This window comes from Lagopus muta, chromosome 20 (assembly GCF_023343835.1).
Source record: "Lagopus muta isolate bLagMut1 chromosome 20, bLagMut1 primary, whole genome shotgun sequence".
NCBI lineage: Eukaryota > Metazoa > Chordata > Aves > Galliformes > Phasianidae > Lagopus > Lagopus muta.
This window is the reverse complement of record NC_064452.1, coordinates 5444612-5463013: the sequence shown is the minus strand read 5'-3', so window position 1 is coordinate 5463013 and position 18402 is coordinate 5444612. Positions and strand designations below refer to the sequence as shown.

Genomic DNA, 18402 nt, shown 5'->3' with positions numbered 1-18402 from the left:
AATGGGAAACCAGCTGAGAGCTGGAGGACTTATTTCATCAACTAAAAGCAAACTAAAAGGCCAAACTAACATCTAGTGTGGGCTCTTGGTTCTCAGAAGCAAGGATAGCTTGCTACTCACAGACAGGTGAATCCAAACAAAGAACACAATTAGCTTTTCAAAGCTTTAACTTGTAATTTGACTTCATTTTTGTATGCAAATGTGTTATAACAAATCTGAGACAATGATTAATGGTGTAAGCACTGTAAAGCACCATTTTCTAAAATAACAAGTTAAAAAAAAAAAAAAAAAGCCTGAACAAATATGCTGTGTGTTATATAAGGCCATATATGTGAGGATGTGCCTGGCAAAATGAAAACCACAGCTCACAGATCCCAACCAATGAAAATCAGCCTAAAAATCAACCAGAAAGTACAAATGAAGAGCAGACTGGAGATTAAACAGTAATGACCATCATCATCTGAGGTCCCTGCCTTGCTAATTTAAAATCAATCCACTACATGTCAACACTATTCAAATGCAGTCACATCAACATCCCTTCAGAGCACAGTTGAGCTGAATGACAATAAATTTGCTTTCTGGCTGGAATTTCCTGACAAATTTAGACTTGGAGAAGTGTCACTGGTACCAAGATAACTAAATCTCACAGGCTCTTATTAAAAAATAAACCCTACACTTAAGACCGTGCTACAGATTTAACGAGAACTCCACATTTTTAAACCCACCTACAAACAACCCCCACCTCTGTAGCCCCAGACTCTGGCTCCAACCTGCGGGGAGCTGCAGAGCTCAGAGCTTTGCTTTGCCAGTTATTCCTCCTGGCAGCTCAAACCTTTAGCTCAGAGCAAATGGTATAAAATACATCAACAAGGAGGGAAGGGGGTGGGTGAAAACCCGAGTGTCTGCCTGCCAGCCCACACAGAAAAGCTTTGCAGGGGGTGGGGGAACAGGAGGGAAGCTAGGCGGATCTAGAACGCCGAAGAGTCAAAGCAATCAGATTACTGTGCTGGCATCCCAGGCTAATTGGAAATCAAACCAAGTGTGTAATGTAGTTAATGAAATACAACATTCTGCTGCTTAACGGGAACCTCTGGCGCACCATCCCATTAAAACGAGGAAGAAATGAAGAAAAGGAGGAAAACAAAAAGCTCAAAAAAGATGCCACCTCGCTGGAGGCTCCCAGCCTCGAGACAGCCAGGCACCACGTGATGTTTTTGAGAACACAGAGAGATGCTGACATTTCCCAGCAGTGCACTGAGCGTGCATGGTGTGCTCATGCCACGGAGCACGGCCTTCCAGCAGGGTGGTGGGGGCATCTGCATGGATGTGTATTTCATGGGGCTGCCTGTCTGCATAGCACAGGTGATGCAGTGTGTCTGAAAGGTCCTTAATGGGTACCAACATAGACAAGCTCTTTCCTCTAAAAGCTAGACACCCCAGCACTGTTTATACGTTTTTTTCATCTACAAGCCCCCTTTAAGTTAGCAACCCTAGAAATGATCCAAGACCATCAAAAATGGCCTAAATAAATCAGAAAGCCTATTTAAATATTTCACATAATTAACACACGTGTGTATAGCTTCACGTTAAGACCCTGGGAGACTAACACATCCTCAGTCCACACACAGTCTTGGAAAATAGCATATCACATGCACAGGGCTCTGAGTAGGCATTCATCTTCCACTGCTTCCATTCTACAAGGCCGTACTTCAGTACCTGAAGCTCTGAAACCATGCTGCTGGATAAGTAATCAGTTCCGAACCAGAGAACTGCAAATTGCCTGGGAGGCGTGGGAAAGACCTCCTGCTTGCTTTTTGCAAGTGGGATGAATTTTTCTGGAGGTGGCAATGGCAGGGAAGGCAAAGTGGTGTGCTCCCCACAATCAGCTCATCTTCAGTGGTTTTTATGCTTCACTGCTCCTATGAGGCATTGCAGAAAAAGAGCACTTTGTAGCAGACTGAACACTGCTCCTACTTTCTGGTCTTGCAGCATCAGGATCCATTGGCTGTAAGACAGGAAACCATGCTTCCCCAAGAACCCCAAGGGTCACCTATCACATACCAGGAACAGTTCTTTCACAAGGCTTTTTTAAGGCCCTTTGCAACTTCCCTTGCAGAGGTTCTCCCTGGCACCATCCAGCGGCAAACAGGGCTCTCTCACCCCAGCAGCCTTTTTAGAAGAGAGCCCACCAATCAAAACCTTATTTAGCCCTGACAGTGGGAGGACTGGTGGGTAGCAAAGCATCACAGCTACAGAGTTTTGTGACAAACAGTGCTGGTCAGTAGCTAGAAGTGTCTGTTCTGATTGAAAGTGTAACATCTAGGCACATGGCAACAAAATTTCCCAGCACTCAAATTGATATTAGAGATCCTGGGATGATCTATTGGGCAAGACTAACACTTGGGAAATTAGACACACACTGGCAGCAGTAATTGGAAAGAAACAGGTCTCCGATGGATGAATTTGTCAATTAAGGTTTATAAATGAGGGGTCTTGTAAGGACAGACTCCTGGGAGCCGTGGAAATTCATGCATTACTGTATGAACACACTGCATCTCTGCCAGACTGAAAGCATTCAGAAGGAAGGGAAAAAAACAGCTTCCACAGAATCCACCCCAAACCAGCATCCCTCGGCCTACCCAAAAATCAAATCCTGCATAGAAGCCCACAGTTCCCTCAGATCTCTTCAAGGTGACAACCTGGAAAACAACCGGCTGCTCAGCCAGCCTGACCCAACCCAAAAACCCAACCTAAAGCCCTGCCATCAGCACGGGGTGGCAGCCCTCCCCTCTCCCCCAATTTAAGTCTTTGCAGTCTGACTGCTGCAAGGCAGCCACACAAGCAAAGAGGCTTCTGAACTCCCTGCTCATCTCCCACGTTGCCTCTTTTAAGCATCCCTCCACACACATTAACATACCCCTATTTATACGTGCTCCTCTGCAACCACAGCCCTTCTGCAAAGAAAGTTCTCAGCTTCTCAGATAGATAGAAAGGTAACTGGCAGGAGTGGTCTACAAAGAGCCCTGTGAAGATGATGTTGTACAAGACCAGACCCACAAAGTCCTGTCGGGACTTGAAAGGACCACCAGCAGTTTCTTGATGTTATTACACAAGTAGGAGCAATATTCCTGTACAACATACAGCAGAGGGCAGCCCAGGAGGTAAAGCTGCTTTTGAATAGTCCCATAGCCCAGGATACAGTCTCAGACAGACAAACAGCTTGCCAGCAACTAATAAAGAGAAAGTGAGAACCTTCTTCATCCATAATGCCATACTGGAAGCCCAAATGCATACTTCAGGTTCTGTTTGGCAGAGAAGGAACCTGTGGAGCTTGCAGTCACAGCAGGAGAGTCAAGAAAGCACTGTGATACAGATCAATGGGCTTTCAGTCTAGCCTGTGAGCTATGGAAACTCAATACTGCTAGAGGTGATTCTGACTAAATCAAGATTAACCTCACATCTGCTCATTATCCGGGCTCAAGAGACCCTCTTCTCAGCACAGCTTACTAAAAACAGATGCAAAAAGGCACAACAAAAGAGTAACTCCGTTCCATACACTTGGTGTCTTTGCTGATCATCTTGTTACACGATCTGTTCACTCCATATCGATTCCCAACAGCGCTCCTTCCAATAAACTGGGATGTATAGGTGGCATAAAACACGACACTGCTGAACAGCAGATAAGTGGTATGTCTATACAGCCCACGAAAACACAGGAGCAGAACAGCCACACCTTGGAAGCTGTCATCCAGAGCAGCACAGTGACAAAGCAGAACAGGAGGAAGAAGTGCTACAAGGAATTAAAAAACCAATAGCACCTATAAGAGAACTGAGAGAAGATGACGCCAACCAAACTGGAGTCTTGTGGCTAACACAGATTGACAAGGAAACGATCCCACGGGTTGTGAGCTATCCTAGAAGGTCAAGGATCAGAAGTGTTCAGAAAAAGAAAGCCTGTTCCATTCAAATATTAAAGGACCAGTAAGGCTTATGATGGATTTCCCCTTATGCTTTTCTGCTAACATTTACACTTCTGAGGAAAACCAAGAAGCACAGTGATAAAAGCCAGAAGGGGACGACAAAACAAGTTACAAAACAAGGTGTGCAGCCATGAACAGATTTGGTTCTGCTTTGAGCTGCTGCCATCTCGTGGCCTTGTTCTCCATCACCAGAGCTTGGAGTGTGCAATGTTCTCATGGCAATCAGTCATCGAATGCAATCACAAGTGTCAGAGCACAGGATGAGGATAAAGGAAACGTGGTGGTCCTCTGAAGGATTTCAGAGTGTCTTTAGCCATCAGTAGACACATAGGAGACCAATCTCTCACCTCCTGCAGCCAGCCTCTAGCTTTATATTCATCCAGGCCTGGTTCTGCTGAGCTTCTCACAAGGAAATGCTGAGCGCTGAAGACAAAGTGTTTGTCGTGGGACATATATGGGAAGCAGTGAGGGTTTATCTACAGAGGAAACTTCAGCAGAACCACAAGCAACAAAAGGCAGCTCACAGCAATTTAGATCCGCCTGCAAAATGAGATTAAGGTCTCCATCCACCAAACTTCTGCAGTGTAACCACCTGGTAACTGAAGCACGTCCTCACATGTGCTATTGGCCCACTGCCCATGGAAAGAAAGACATCAGCTGAAACACAGTAAGCCACCAACCCATCTAGTACCTTGTCATATGTACTCATAGACACCTAGATGCAATTAGAAGGCTGAATTCACCCAGGAGAAACTGCAGAGGTACCACAGTGAGACCACAGAAGCAGCTGGAGAACTACTGCACTGCATTCAGGTGCTGGTCCTTTAGCCACAGTTAAAGCTCCTCCAGAAGCACATCCTGTACATCCTCAAGGAACAAAGGCCAGATCCCAACAACAATAAGCCCAGTTAAGGAGAAATGCACCCTGGCTACACACCCTCAGCACTGCAACACCCTCAAAACCCCCACCCCATTTTTGGTATGATATCATGGCAATAAGTTACCAGTTCTAAACATACAGAGAAAAATAGCTCTGACGAGGTCACTTCCAGCTTCACATTGGACACCTTTACAATGAGGGTGATGTGAGAGACAGAAGCATGCATCCTGATCTCCACACAATTACAAGGCAATCAGCAAGCCACAGATGGAGTTGTTATTCAGCACAGCACCCAGCTTGAACAGATCGTGCTTGCTCACGTGCTACAGGCAGCCAATTACAAAGTCACACCAAACCCTTCACAAAGACTATTTTTCATCATGAGGAATTTTCAACTCCTGCTCAAAATCATCATTTTTCAGAACAGAAGCAAGTGTGGATTTCCTGTCTAAAACCCATTCTGCTCCACTGAATGCCTAATGTGCCCATTTCCACAAGTCATCAAAAGAAGAGAAGCATTTATATTAATAAAGCCATGAATGAGTTTAGGTAAGTTGCAATGAATGAGATGCACCATTTGCAGAGGAATGTGCCACGAGGATAGATGTATCTATACCACTCTTAACTGATCTTTCTTTTTGATATCTGACACTTTTGCTTTTTTAAACTAAATGGGAACTTTCAGGCTCTGTAATCAGCTTAGATGGTGTATTAAGTCAGCACCTATAGGAGTCCAAAAGCTGACAAAAATCTCTCTGTATGCACCCTTAAAAGCAAGAATCCTCTTGAAGCCTGCAGATCTGAAAACACACCACAGGCCTCTCCTCTTCATCACCACCACCCCTGCATTCTCCTGATGTGGACACAGCCTCAGGATGAGCAGGTAAGTGTGACACAATGCAGGTTCTGTGACCCTGTAGGGTTTCAGCCAAGGTAGAGCTGCAAAGGTTTTTCCATCCCAGCTCATCTTTGTTACCCAGACAGAGCTCATAAGTTTAAATTGATCATGTTTTATTAGGCATCTCTGTGCTACTGTGGTGGCTTATTTCACAAATGGAGCATGAACTACTCTTTGGTATCTCTACCCTTCTCTCCATTCATTTCAGTCAGTATTAATGTGCTTTTAAAATAGATACTGGTTCTCTCCTAACAGCCTATGGTTTACTTACCAAAACAGATCACTCTACAGAGATCAAAACGCAGAAAGGGCAAACAAAGCTTATTTATTTCTCCTGAAGTACTGCATCTATTCAAGCCTAAGCTCCTCAATTCACATTCACAAGGCTAGAATCAGCAGAAGAAAATCAGAGAGCTGGAAATCAGGCTAAGAGAAGTAGGTTATATTCCTGCTCACAGTACACTCCATCACTGCAGCGAACTAGTGAAGGTCAGGGGCCAGTATTTAAGTGGAACTAAAAGCCCAACCAAGTACCTTCAGAGGCTGTAAGGCACTCTCAACATCCCATTTATAAAAAGCAGGTGTTCTCCTTGTGCCTCAAAATTACTCAGGCAGAGGGAACACCTCCAAGTAGTCATGAGCATGCACACAGAAGCCTAGCATAATAAATTCAAGGAGGGAAGAAAAGGGAACAGCTTGGAAAAGAGACTGCAGCAATAGGTGCTTCTATCTTCTGGTTGGCACCAATGCTCCCTGATTTATGCCTGTAAAAGCCAGGTACTTTCAGTTTTAGCACCACTAAAAAGCCATAAGAAATGTACTCACAGCCTTCACTCCCTGCTAAAGGGTCGGTACCTCACCACCCACCCTTGACTTATTCAGGGCTGCCCAACAATAGTTACCCCAAGGCAGCAATTTGCTTTATGTGGTTTGATTCATGTGCCATAGAATATGTTGTTATATCCATAATAACCATGTAACATGACATCTTTAAGAATAGGTCCATCAGATCTGTGCTCTGCAAGAGCTGAAAAAGAAAAAACTCACTATATTTTGATTAGAAAGTAACAGTGACATATGACAAAGGGTCCATTTCCACATCAAGCATCTGTGAAAACACAATTTAGTAGGTAAGTTACCCTGTGAAATTCTTGGTCTTGACCTCTACCTCTGCTCTGACAACTCATTTAAACTGTATGAAAAACACAATCAATTTCCTTCCCTCATTACAGGCTGGGAGATTTATCTGCATTAGTGAGTGAATTCATCCGCCCTCCTCACTGCAGAAGGCAATGGCTACGAGCTGTAGCCATGGTACAAACATCAGAAAAAGTATTTCTCACCCTGCTCTTCTGAGTCATCAGACCATAAGTTAAACTTTTGCTGCAGCACTCAAGATAGACAAAAAAGGCAAAAACCCAAACGGGCATCTCCTATTTTCTCAAGCAGAAAGCATTCCCTAATCAATGCATTCCTCACGACGCATCAACTGCAATTAGAAGCCTTCACATTCCTGATTGCCTGTCTGTTTCCAATTCAGGCAGTGCACTGCCAGGATATGTACATTACCATAGGATTGGAGTCTGCAATCAGGTCACGCAGAGAATCCAGAAATCCCTGGTCCTCCACCATCTGGGCATTGATGTCATGCAGCTTCGCCACGCACACAGCCGCAGTCTTACGAACATAAGGGTCTTCATCCTTCAGACACTTGCGAAGAGGCTCACACAAGTACTCTGTGATCTTGTCCACCCTGATACATCCCATGGTGCGGACGGCCAGAGCACGGATGAGAGGGTTTGGATCCTCACAATCCTTCAAAGGGAAAGAACACACAGTCATCAATTCTGCAACAATCATCGCTAATATCTTCCCCGCAGCCAGAATCACGCCGTTCTTATTTCAAACAAAAGGCATCCTCTTGGATTATGTGTTCAGAAAGGCAATTAATTCAGATTGATGATAAAAGGTAGAACAGATTCACAGAAATGTTCTATACCATCACAGAACATTTTCAGGCTATGATAGTTTCCAAAACAGTAACGCTGTGATCTGCTTCCCTTAGTTCTCCCCAGACAAAGCATCCCTCACCACAGCCAAACCTAAAACACAGCTATGCTGGAAAGGAACCTCTCACCATCCAAAGGCCAGCCACAGGCTGCTTGCAGGCAAAACACAGTTTCCAGTCTAAAGGAACCAAAGAATATAATGGCAGAAGTAACCAGTTACACAACGTGACAGCTATTCAGTGATATATATAACTGTGACAGTTATATTTCTCACAGGCCAACAGGTCTAAACACAAGCAGTACAGGAAGAACCAAAAGGTGACACCAGAGGTGTTTTTCTGATGAGATGATTATACTTCAAAGCCACATGATTTATCCACACAATCATTCTAAAAATTCAGTAGGTTTTAAAGCTAAACTCTCCATCTACTCCCCCACTCTATCTACGTCTCTGAGCAACCCTGTTCCACAGTCAGGTTATAACAGGATGGATGCAAAATGATCTACAAGAAGCACTTTGCACACTTATCTTTCACTGTTTTCACATCCTACAGCTGAAACACACCTGAACGCATCCACTTCAAAGTGACATCTCTCACCAGAGCATTCACCACTTTGAACTGTGAACTGCATGTGACTCACTGAGCTAAGGTATACAAGTGCCAACATTTTCACTATACTAATGCCTGTCCCTCAGCTTGCCAAAAAGGACATCAGACATTTCTCTGCCTGGAAAAGCAAAGCACTGGGAAATGTTGGCTATATTTGTTAGTCTGTTCTAACTGCATTACACTTCAGAGATGATAGACAACAAAATTCTTTCCAAGAGCCTGTACGTGGAGATAGGGACATCATCCTGGGCAGAACAGAGCTGCTCTCAGCCTTGCTCTTCTCACCTCTTCCAGCATCACACACCACACCAGAAACTCACAATATGACCACATTCCCTGGTTTCTGGGATTTTGTAATGCGTTAGGAGGAGTCTCAAATTTTTTCCAAGTGCCAGGTTTTAACTTACATAACATGGGACTGAAATAACACTTCCTAGATAAGGAGAGGCAACTTGACAACAGAATTAAAAGCAACACTGCAATCACACTTATTTCCCACTGAACTGTCTCTCATTTTCACCAGAGAACAGATTTCCACAAGGCACACTGCTGAGGCATTCAAAGAACTAGGTACATGTATGACAGAGCTATTACAAAGGCTGGAAGATGAAAAATAAATGTTCTGTTACCAGTGACAGAAGGTGGCCTGTAACGATGCTTAGCAAAATGATAAAAGCAGCTTTTCCTGGAGCTTGCTCTCTCATAACCGCTTTCAGGACATGTAAGTCATCTCCTCTGCAGTAAGTAGAGGCAGCAAGACAGGAACAGGACCCAGATCTGCTGGACTCAGCCTGCAAACTCCTTATTTCCTGCTCCTCTATACACACAACTTCAAACCAGAGACTCCAGTACAAAAGCAGAGGTAGACAATGGCTCAGAAAGGCTGATGGACAAAGAAAACATGGTGGCAATCTCTCTGCTGGGCCATTTTCATGGGAACAAGTTACCTTCACAAAGCTGTTGACAGCCATAATGGCCATGTCTGGCTGGCTTTTGGCGTAGTTCATCAGGTACAGATACACCAGCTTCTTCAACTCCAGGTTGTCAGTCTGCATGCAGTTCACAACATCAGGAAAGAGAGAGCTGGACAGATAAGAGTGAAACAAGAATTGAGAAAAAGCAGTGAGATTACTGGATACACAGAGGGACAGTGACAATATCAAAGAAGCCAAGAAAATTGGAGTTCAATTCTAATTGCTGTGCAGTCTAATGACAGGTCACTTCGATACGATGGGAAAGGTGTTACGACAAAGGTGTGATGACAGAAGGACCAGCACAATAGAAAGATGCTACAAAGGAAGGGAAGAAAATTGCTCACCTGTATCAGAAGATTCTAGCAGGGGAAGGCTTCACCAAGGAGGAATCTCCACAAAGAGAGCCTTCCCCAGTGCCAATCAACCCTTACATGAGGTCTAACAGGAGTGCAGCCTGGCTCTACTCCTTCCAGTCTCACAGCTGAACTTCCTTCACCTGTGCTCCCAGGGTTGACCAGGTCTTTTCCCCAGGTGCTCAATCAGTGGTTCAGGCCGTGACCCAGCAGTCCCCATACACCTTCCTAATCAGTTTGCAATCAGTTTTGTAACACTTTAATCACTTAATCACACCTGGAACAGGTAAAAATTCATGCAATTTCTTTAAAGAATTTTAATTGGAGAGTTCAACCAATAAGAAACTTCACCATATCAGGCCTGGAAATTAACCAACAACTAAAACAGATGCTTAAAAATGTTGTGGTAGTGTAGGGCACTTACAAAGAACCTGCCAAATTTCAGCCTAGCAAAACCTTACATGATTAGGAGATTAAACACTGATAAGCTGAGTGTCACCCAAATATCAAGCATCAATCTCTAAACAGCCCTGCACAGGAAAGCAGAAAACTACACAAGGACATCCACAGCTTCCCAGTATGCTGTAAAGATCTAAAGCTGAAGGTCAAGCACTGTGGGCAAAAACATTACTTTTTCTCCCTTACAGTTTGTGTGTTTCTCCATTCTATGGTGAAGTCATCATTCTAAATTTGCCACCTTATCTCAATTTCCGTGGCAACAGATCCTACTGTCACAAATCCAGGACTACTGCGACTTTACAGCAGATTCCAGTAGTGAGGGAAGCCAGAAAAAGCGTTCAGCTCAAGCAAGTCTCTCTGGTTATTTCAAAACGGGAGAGAAGCACTGAATCAGCACATCAGATGGTAAATGCCCATGCTGGGGTTCGGACCAGATGATATTTAGAGTTCTCTTCCAACCGAAACCATTCTATGATTCTACACCTTTTAGCCATCATGATGAAATCTCAAGGGTCCTCTTTTAAAAACACTCATTTTAAAGTGTATTGTAAATTTATGCTATGACAAGCAATGATAGAGGAGTGTGCCCAGCACACCCAAGGGAGGCCCAGCAGAATCAGAAATGCTGTAAGTGGAAGAAATTTGCTTTTACCTGACATCCTTCCCCACAGTCATGGCTGCAATAACCTTCTTCACAGCTTCTTTCCTTTTCTCCTTCTTTTCATTATTGAGTTCAGCCTTCAGTTCAAAAATCTCTCCTGGGAGAAAACACAAAGGATTGAGCTTTCTTGGAGAAGAAAAAGGTCTGGCTTTAGGGGCAGCATGAAAGTGACTTTTTATTCTTCTGGCCTGTTATTCCACTAAAACCAGTGCAGCAGCACATAGAAACTGTCAGATTTTATGGAGAACACTGTCCAAGAAGCAGCAAAGTTGCAACATTCAGAGTGATAGGGGCAATGCCTTGCTACCAGAAAGCAGTTAGTAAGAATCACACTGCATGTTGCAGCTCTGCCACTTCCAGAGCATTAAATCACATCCCTGTAGTACCTGTTTCTCAGAGGCAACCATTATATAACTAAGATGAAAAGATGTCTGGTGACACCAGACTCCCACTAACAAAAGCAACAACAGCTTCTGCAGTCAACATAGCAGCCTTTTCCACAATAAGAATTTCTCCACATAGTGCTGGAAAGTCAGTTCAGGCTGGATCACAAGAACAGCAAAGCAAGTTTGCAAAGTACAGAAGGAGCTTATCAGGCCTCCACCAGACACAGCAAGAGCTGCAGGAGGGATAAGGCTCCTTGGTGACAGACAACTCCCCAGGAAGGAGCAGCATTACACCAGAAACCAAAGGCTGAGAAGGACACCCTCCTTACAAACACCAAAACATCTTCGATAAAACACATCCTGTCCCCTAACTCTCAATTCTTACCCACTGATACCACTTTGTCAGAGCAGCAGTTTCCATTGAGAAGATGACTAAGACGGACTTCAGGAAGAAAAGAGCTTCCCGCTCTGAAGAACAGAGTGCAGTGACCACTGCCTCCAGTCCAAGGAAGCAAAGTGGGCATGGCTCACACAGCTGATGCCCCAAGCAGTGCTCAGCCAGCAGCAGCTCGCTCACCACAGCTCAGTACAGCTTGGCCTCCTGCAGCCATCTCAGACACACTTGGCTGACACTTTAGGACTGAACTTACAGACAGAGCTGCTCCTCAGAAAGGAGCAAACTGCATTTGCTTAATTTATGTTTCATTAAGCTTCAGAACGAGCTCATAAATAGATCGACGCTGTCGATTTTTCACTGGCAAGCATTCATTAGAAACATTCAGCCATCCTGAAAAGGAGAGATTGATATGAACCATTTTCTACATCTCCGGGAGAGGCGATGAGCAACATCAGGCTTAAATCACAGCCAGCAAGAGCTAGGATAAACAGTGCTTTGTTTAAGAACTAGTTCAGGGGAAAAAAAGAAATCTGTCTGGGGTTGTTCCAGCAAAGCAAGAGGTAAATGGGTAAAACAGCCCCAGCCTTCAGCTGCTGCTGTTTCTCCTGAGGAGAGGTGACCACAGCACATAGGGTAAAGCCAAGGGAATGTCAAAAGCAGCACATGGAAAACAGATGTATTTCACTGCAGGTTTGGAGGATGCAGCAGTGGGAAACCCCATTACCTATGTGTCAGCTTAAGGCAGAGAAGTATGCATCCACATTAAATATTAATTTTAATCACCATAATCCTGTGATGCCCAACTGAACAACCATCCTCAGTCCTGAACTTGTTAGCCCATAACTAAATCATTGGTTTTGATCATAACTGCACTCAAATCCTAATGTGTCATTCTCTGGTGCTCAAAACAGCATCAATATGGGTCAGTTAACACACTACAGATCTGTCTATTACATCAGTTTTGTCTTTTGTCACCATGTGACCTACTTCTGAAGTTTTTCCCTGGACGATTAAGATGGGAAACAAGGACAGAGCTAAAGGAAAAGCACGAGTTCTTCTGCATGCAGTTAAAAAAGCCATATAAAAATAGCCCCCCGCCACCTCCAATCCACCATGCCCACATAACACCAACCTTTTTTATTGGTCGTGAAGTATTTGGAGTCCGTCATGGCTCCAGTTCCTTAAGACACCTGAAAAGAATAATGTAAGAATCAGACAGGATGGGGAGCTGACAACAGGCTGAAAAGAAGAGCCTCTGCCTTCCAGCTCTCTCAAGCTTGAAACTGTTATCTTTCTCTGCCAAGATCTCCCACCTCTGACACTCACGTGTGGTTATTATTTCAGTGCTGTGCATGTCTGTGGACCAGACTTAAAAATGCTGCTGGGCCAGCAAGTGCTTCACAGAGAGTGGTCCCACCAGCACCCTGCTCCTCAGAACCAAATTAGCAATACATTACATTACAGGGATCGCCCAAACATATGTGCAGATCCATCATTTCATTCCTGTAATTGCCAGCTCTGTGACAAACACGACTCAAACAGTTCTCCAGTACAGGCTGACAAACAAGCATAGGAGTGGGCAGATCTACTGTTTTTGATGAAACAGTCTGCATGGGTGCTAAGAATCCATGACCCTAGAAACAACCAAAACATGCTTTCTCCTATTCACCCCCCATCCTTTTCTACCTATTGTTCAATTCCTCTCTTCTTAAATGTACCTCTATGACCTTAAATGTGACCAGCAAAGCCAGCAAGTAATTTTTCTCCTAAACACAGCCCGTCTGCTTCCATACTGTTCACATTGTGCTGGCTCAGCACCAGGACAAGCCCAAGACTCTGCCCAGCTCTGCAACCAGCTCGCTGTTTCTTAACACTTTCCTTCCTCATCCCTCAACCAATCCCATCACCACCAGCATCTTCTTTTTTCCCCACCCACAACGGCCATCACGCTTAACATGCCACACAGCACAGTGAGGCAGAGCAGTCATTACCTCGTCCAAGCAGATAAACAACCTGCTGCCCCATCTCGATACCTCTTGTAACCACAAACCCAGCCCAGGCTCAGCAGCCCTGTTGCTGACACAGTCCCTGCGACTGCAGCCCAACTCTAAAGAGCACTTAAGTGTTTTTCCTCTACAAGAGCACTTGGCAGGATGCCACACAGAATGCACTGAGCATCACCATGCTGTTCTTGGTTGCATTACATGTGGATCTGTCGACCTGGGGCACATCTCTCAGCTGAGCTGGTCCAATGTTGCCTTAACAGTGATCAAAAGAGCAGATTATACAGAAAATCCAGAAGGAGAAAAAAAAAAACAACACACCACCACCACATACATCATCCCAGTTATATAAAGCTACACACAGGAAAAAACCCTCACTGGATTTTGATACTGATCTTTAAATCCCAAAGCAGGACATTCAGCTGTTTTTTTCTGACCTCAGTTCACATTTGGTAACACGAAGAATGATAAAACCACTCGGGCCCAGATAAGGCCAAGCACAGCAGCTGCCTTCATCACCTGCCTTCACCACCTCCATTCAAACAGACAGAAATCAGACTCAGCTCAATAAGCAGCAAACTGCCACACTCAAGAAAAACAGCTCTCTTCCAGCAGAGAACACAGATTTTGTGCCTCATCTACAGCAGAGCTGCTTCACACATTGTTAGGAGACAGCTTGCTAGCAGTGCTGAGTCTGTCTCATATACCAAGGCAACTCCACATGGTTTACAGCAAATCTCAGCTGAAGGCCAAATCAAAACAGCCCAGCATTACAAATAGCCATGTTTTTAAATAACTCAAGAAAATGCCAGCTCCTTGTACACAAACCTAAATCTGGAAAGACTAAAGAACATACAACAAAGTCACAAATAGCCCTGTATTTTTAGGGAAAATCTAAAGCTGGTCACCCTTCCCTTACTAGATCCATGTCCAACCGCCATCTGCTAAAGCAGAAACAGCTACAAGGCGTTTGAGCTGCAAGAGGCCCCTGTTCCTACCCCTGCACCAACAAGAAGAGACACAGAGGAACTTCTCCAGAAGTTCTGGCAATGCTTAATGCTGCACACACCAGTGCGACATTTAAACATGACAGACCAGTGAAAAACAAACTGGCAGCACAGGGGCAGCACTGCCTGAGCACTCTGCCCATCTGGCACCAACCTCTGTGGGCAGCAGGAACCCAGTCCTCACACCCAGCACCTCCCACGGCTCTCCCAATGCCCTCCAGCTGCAGGAGCAGCCCTAGACCTCCCAGCAGTTCTCTCTGCTAATTCCCATTCCTGCTTCCTTCCCAGTTCCACAGCCTCGACCCCTGCCAAGTGCCCCCAGGACTCATCAGTCCCTTCAAGGTCCCTCGCAGTACCTTAGCCTCCCAGGCCTCCTGCCCAGCTCTGCTGTGACCCTCACCTGCTCCCAGTGCCCCACCTGTGATCATAACCCAATCCCAGTGTCTCCCAGTGCCACCACCCCCTCCTAGTAACACCTCCCAACATTTCCTCCCCACTCCATCCAAACATGCCCTCCCAGCATCCCTCCAGCGCCCCCCACCCTCTCCCCAAACCCCGTTCCAGTGTCTCATCAGTGCCCCCACGCACTCCCAGTACCCCACCAGTAACACCCTCATCTGCTCCCACCTGCCCCCAGCACCCCACCAGCGATCACTCCCCCAACCCAGTACCTTACCCCAGAACCCGGTTCTCACATCCCCTCCCAGCACCTCACCAGTGCCTCTCGCCCTCTCCCCAACCCCCTTCCCAGGGCCTCACCGCTGCCTCCCAATTCCCAACTCTTACCAGTACCCCCTCCAGCCTCTCCCAACGCTCCCTCCCCACGTCCCGGCACCACTCACACTGGGACGGACGAACGGACGGACACACCGCTGCGGGGCGGGGGCGGTGGCAGAACCGGAACCGGAAGCGAAGGGAGCAGCCAGGAGGACTCGCGAGGAGCGAGAAGAAAACTCCCCCCGCCTAGAGAGGCCGCGCCCCTCCACCATAGAAGGGCGAGGGAAGGAGGCGGAGCGCCGCCCGCTCGGCCTCCGCAACGGGGTGGGTGTCGCAGCGCCCCCTTGCGGCGGAGCGGGGCGAGCAGCATGGCGGAGCTGGGCGCCCACCTGACGGCCGAGGCGGCCGGTGATGACCGGCCCTCCATCTTCGAGGCGGTGGCTCAGGACAGCCTGATGGCGGCCGTGAAGCCCGCCCTGCTGCACCTGGTCAAGGTAAGGGCCTGAAGGAGGGAGCTCAGGGCAGGAAACCCACCGGGCCTCACCTCTGCTGCCTCTCAGCACAGCTGCCCACCCTTGGGGGAGTCCGACCCTGCAGGTGTTCCAGAACCAGGGAGATGTGGTACTGCGGGCTGTGGTCAGTGGGCACGGTGGGCTGGGGTTGGACCTGGGGACCTGAAAGGCCTCTTACAACCTTAGTGATTCTGTGATTCTCATAAGCTACCAGAGCAGTTTGGCCTAACTCACAGCACAACCAGATCCATCCCTGCTGTGTCTCTTTCATTGCAGGTGCTTGCTGAGTCTAATCCAGGCCGGTACGGCCTCCTTTGGCGCAGGTTCGATGAGATCTACGTCCTTCTGGATTTTCTGCTCCAGCAGCACTACCTGGCCAGGTGCAGTGCCTCCTTTTCTGAGAACTTTTATAGCTTAAAGAGGATACCAACAGGAGATTGCAAACAGCAACCTTTGGCCACTGCTGGCCTGCCGAAGAAGCAGCACTGGAAGTCTCTCCTGTTGCTGATTCTCGTTCCTTACCTAAAAGGAAAGCTAGAGAAGCTTGTGTCCAGCCTTAGGGAAGAGGATGAGTATTCCATCCATCCTCCATCATCCTCCTGGAAGCGTTTTTACCGAGCCTTTCTAGCCGCCTACCCCTTTGTAAACATGGCCTGGGAGGGCTGGTTTCTGATCCAGCAGTTGTGCTACATCCTCGGGAAGGCTCAGCATCATTCCCCCTTGCTGCGACTGGCTGGCGTTCGCCTGGTGAGACTGACTGCAGAGGATATCCAGGCCCTGGAGAAGAAACTGCCTGTAGCAGCCTCGAGTCAAACACACAGGTATGTCAGCAGCTGCATTCCAGAGTGTTACTGACCTTCAAGATTAAGCTTTCTTCTCTCAAAACATGCTCTAGAAGGAATATAAGTAGTGAAAATATGGAAACAGGTAGCAGGGATTAGCTTCACAGGACTTAGTGGTAATGAAATTGTTTTATTTTTTTTTTTACATTTCAACCTCCATCCTGTTCTGTTGTTACCTACATGTTTCTAACAAGGAAAGTTGACTGCAGCAATTCTGCTAAAAGGATGGAAACTGAGCTACTAGATTTCTGTGAGCTGCAACTAAGACATAAGGATGCTTGATGGTCTGTAGAACAGCGATCCATGAGTGAAACCATCTGTGGTCCCAGCCCCTTCACTCCAAACTCTTCTAATTTAATTGGCCCATAACCTGAAGCTTTCTTAGTGTACAAAGATCTGAGAAAAACATCCTAGCAGATACTTTGTTACCAACAGCAGACGCCCTGATGTCACAGCTTAGTGTTAAGCTGTATAAAGCAGTGCTTTTCTCCCCAACTCTGTTAGTTTGCAGATGCACTAATGCACAGTGCTAATTACTTCTCCGTTTCTTCTCTCCCTCCTGCAGCATTAAAACACAAGTGCAGTCAGCAGTGAGGAAGGCTTTGGGTGGCATCGCCTTCTCGCTGTCCACCGGCCTGTCTGTATGCGTGTTCTTCCTGCAGTTCCTGGACTGGTGGTACTCCTCTGAAAACCAAGAAACTATCAAATCTCTGACAGCGCTCCCTACTCCTCCACCCCCTGTGCATCTCGACCACGGGGTGGGCTCAGCTCTCTTACCCAAACTGAAGACAGTGTGCCCTCTGTGCCGCAAAGCCCGAGTCAACGCCACAGCCCTGTCTACGTCCGGCTTTGTGTTTTGCTACCGTTGTGTGTATAATTATGTGAAGACTCACCAGCGCTGCCCAATCACTGGCTACGCCACGGAGCTCCAGCACCTCGTCAAACTGTACTCTCCTGAGAGCTGAAAGAGCTGCGCTGCGCTTCGCAGATCTCTGAGGACAGCGGCTGGGCGTTCGGGGTGGTGCTGCACTGCGGGCAGCTGGACGCCGCTCTGGGACTCCCTCAAAGGGGAGAAAGTAACGATGAAAGGGGCTCAAGGTTTGAGCTGCTCGTGGAGCTCTGCTCCTAAGCACCTCTGAATGACGTCCTTCATTCCCACCAATGGTTCTGAATTAAAACCTCTGACTCTTTATACAAATAAGAGTTGAAATGTAAGCAGGGATAGAAGAGGGAGGATACCTTTTCTCCACAAGGGAGAGAAATGACAACCCAACTTAAAGCAGCAGCTGTGCCAATTAATTAATTGTTAAATAAGTCTCTGATTCTGTTGTTACCTGCTTTTATAAAGCAAAATTCTTTCTTGATCGAGAATCCAAATAAATTTTTGATGATTGGAAAAAGCGTGCTGGCAGTTCATCTTCACAGATGAGGGTTGTGGGTACAAGATAAGTGTTTCATGTGCTGGGAATCTTTAATGCCTAGGTTTGAATTAACTATTACTTTGATGTTTTAAGACATTTTGGATGCCCCGTCCCTGGAGGTGTTCAAGGCCAGCTTGGAGGGGGCCCTGGGCAGCCTGGGCTGGCATTAAATGGGAGGTTGGTGGCCCTGCCTGTGGTGGGGCGTTGGAGATTCATGATCCTTGAGGTCCCTTCCAACCTGGGCCATTCTGTGATTCTGTGACGTGAAGCAAAACTTGCTGCACAAATTACG

At 46.4% G+C, this 18402-nt stretch overlaps 2 protein-coding genes across 4 annotated transcripts in view; one reads left to right on the top strand and one right to left on the bottom strand.

Annotated features, from left to right (window-relative positions):
- The window catches only part of AP2B1 (adaptor related protein complex 2 subunit beta 1), a 63587-nt gene extending 48015 nt beyond the window's left edge, over positions 1–15572 (bottom strand). For 2 of the 3 annotated variants that reach the window (XM_048966545.1, XM_048966547.1), the window contains exons 1-5: positions 15461–15572; positions 12741–12798; positions 10817–10922; positions 9326–9461; positions 7328–7573 (exon numbers count right to left, since the gene is read on the bottom strand). In XM_048966545.1, coding sequence (XP_048822502.1) covers positions 7328–7573; positions 9326–9461; positions 10817–10922; positions 12741–12777 — 525 coding nt within the window. In that variant the 5' untranslated portion in view covers positions 12778–12798; positions 15461–15572. Of the gene's footprint in view, positions 1–7327; positions 7574–9325; positions 9462–10816; positions 10923–12740; positions 12799–15404 lie in introns of all 3 variants that reach the window. The other variant, XM_048966546.1, reaches the window with a different exon arrangement.
- Positions 15573–15618: 46 nt separating this feature from the next.
- PEX12 (peroxisomal biogenesis factor 12) lies at positions 15619–18083 on the top strand. Its single transcript, XM_048966549.1, has 3 exons — positions 15619–15829; positions 16124–16668; positions 17255–18083. Exons 1-3 carry the CDS (start codon positions 15704–15706, stop codon positions 17652–17654), a joined length of 1071 nt encoding a protein of 356 aa, XP_048822506.1. The 5' UTR covers positions 15619–15703; the 3' UTR covers positions 17655–18083.
- Positions 18084–18402: the final 319 nt, after the last annotated feature.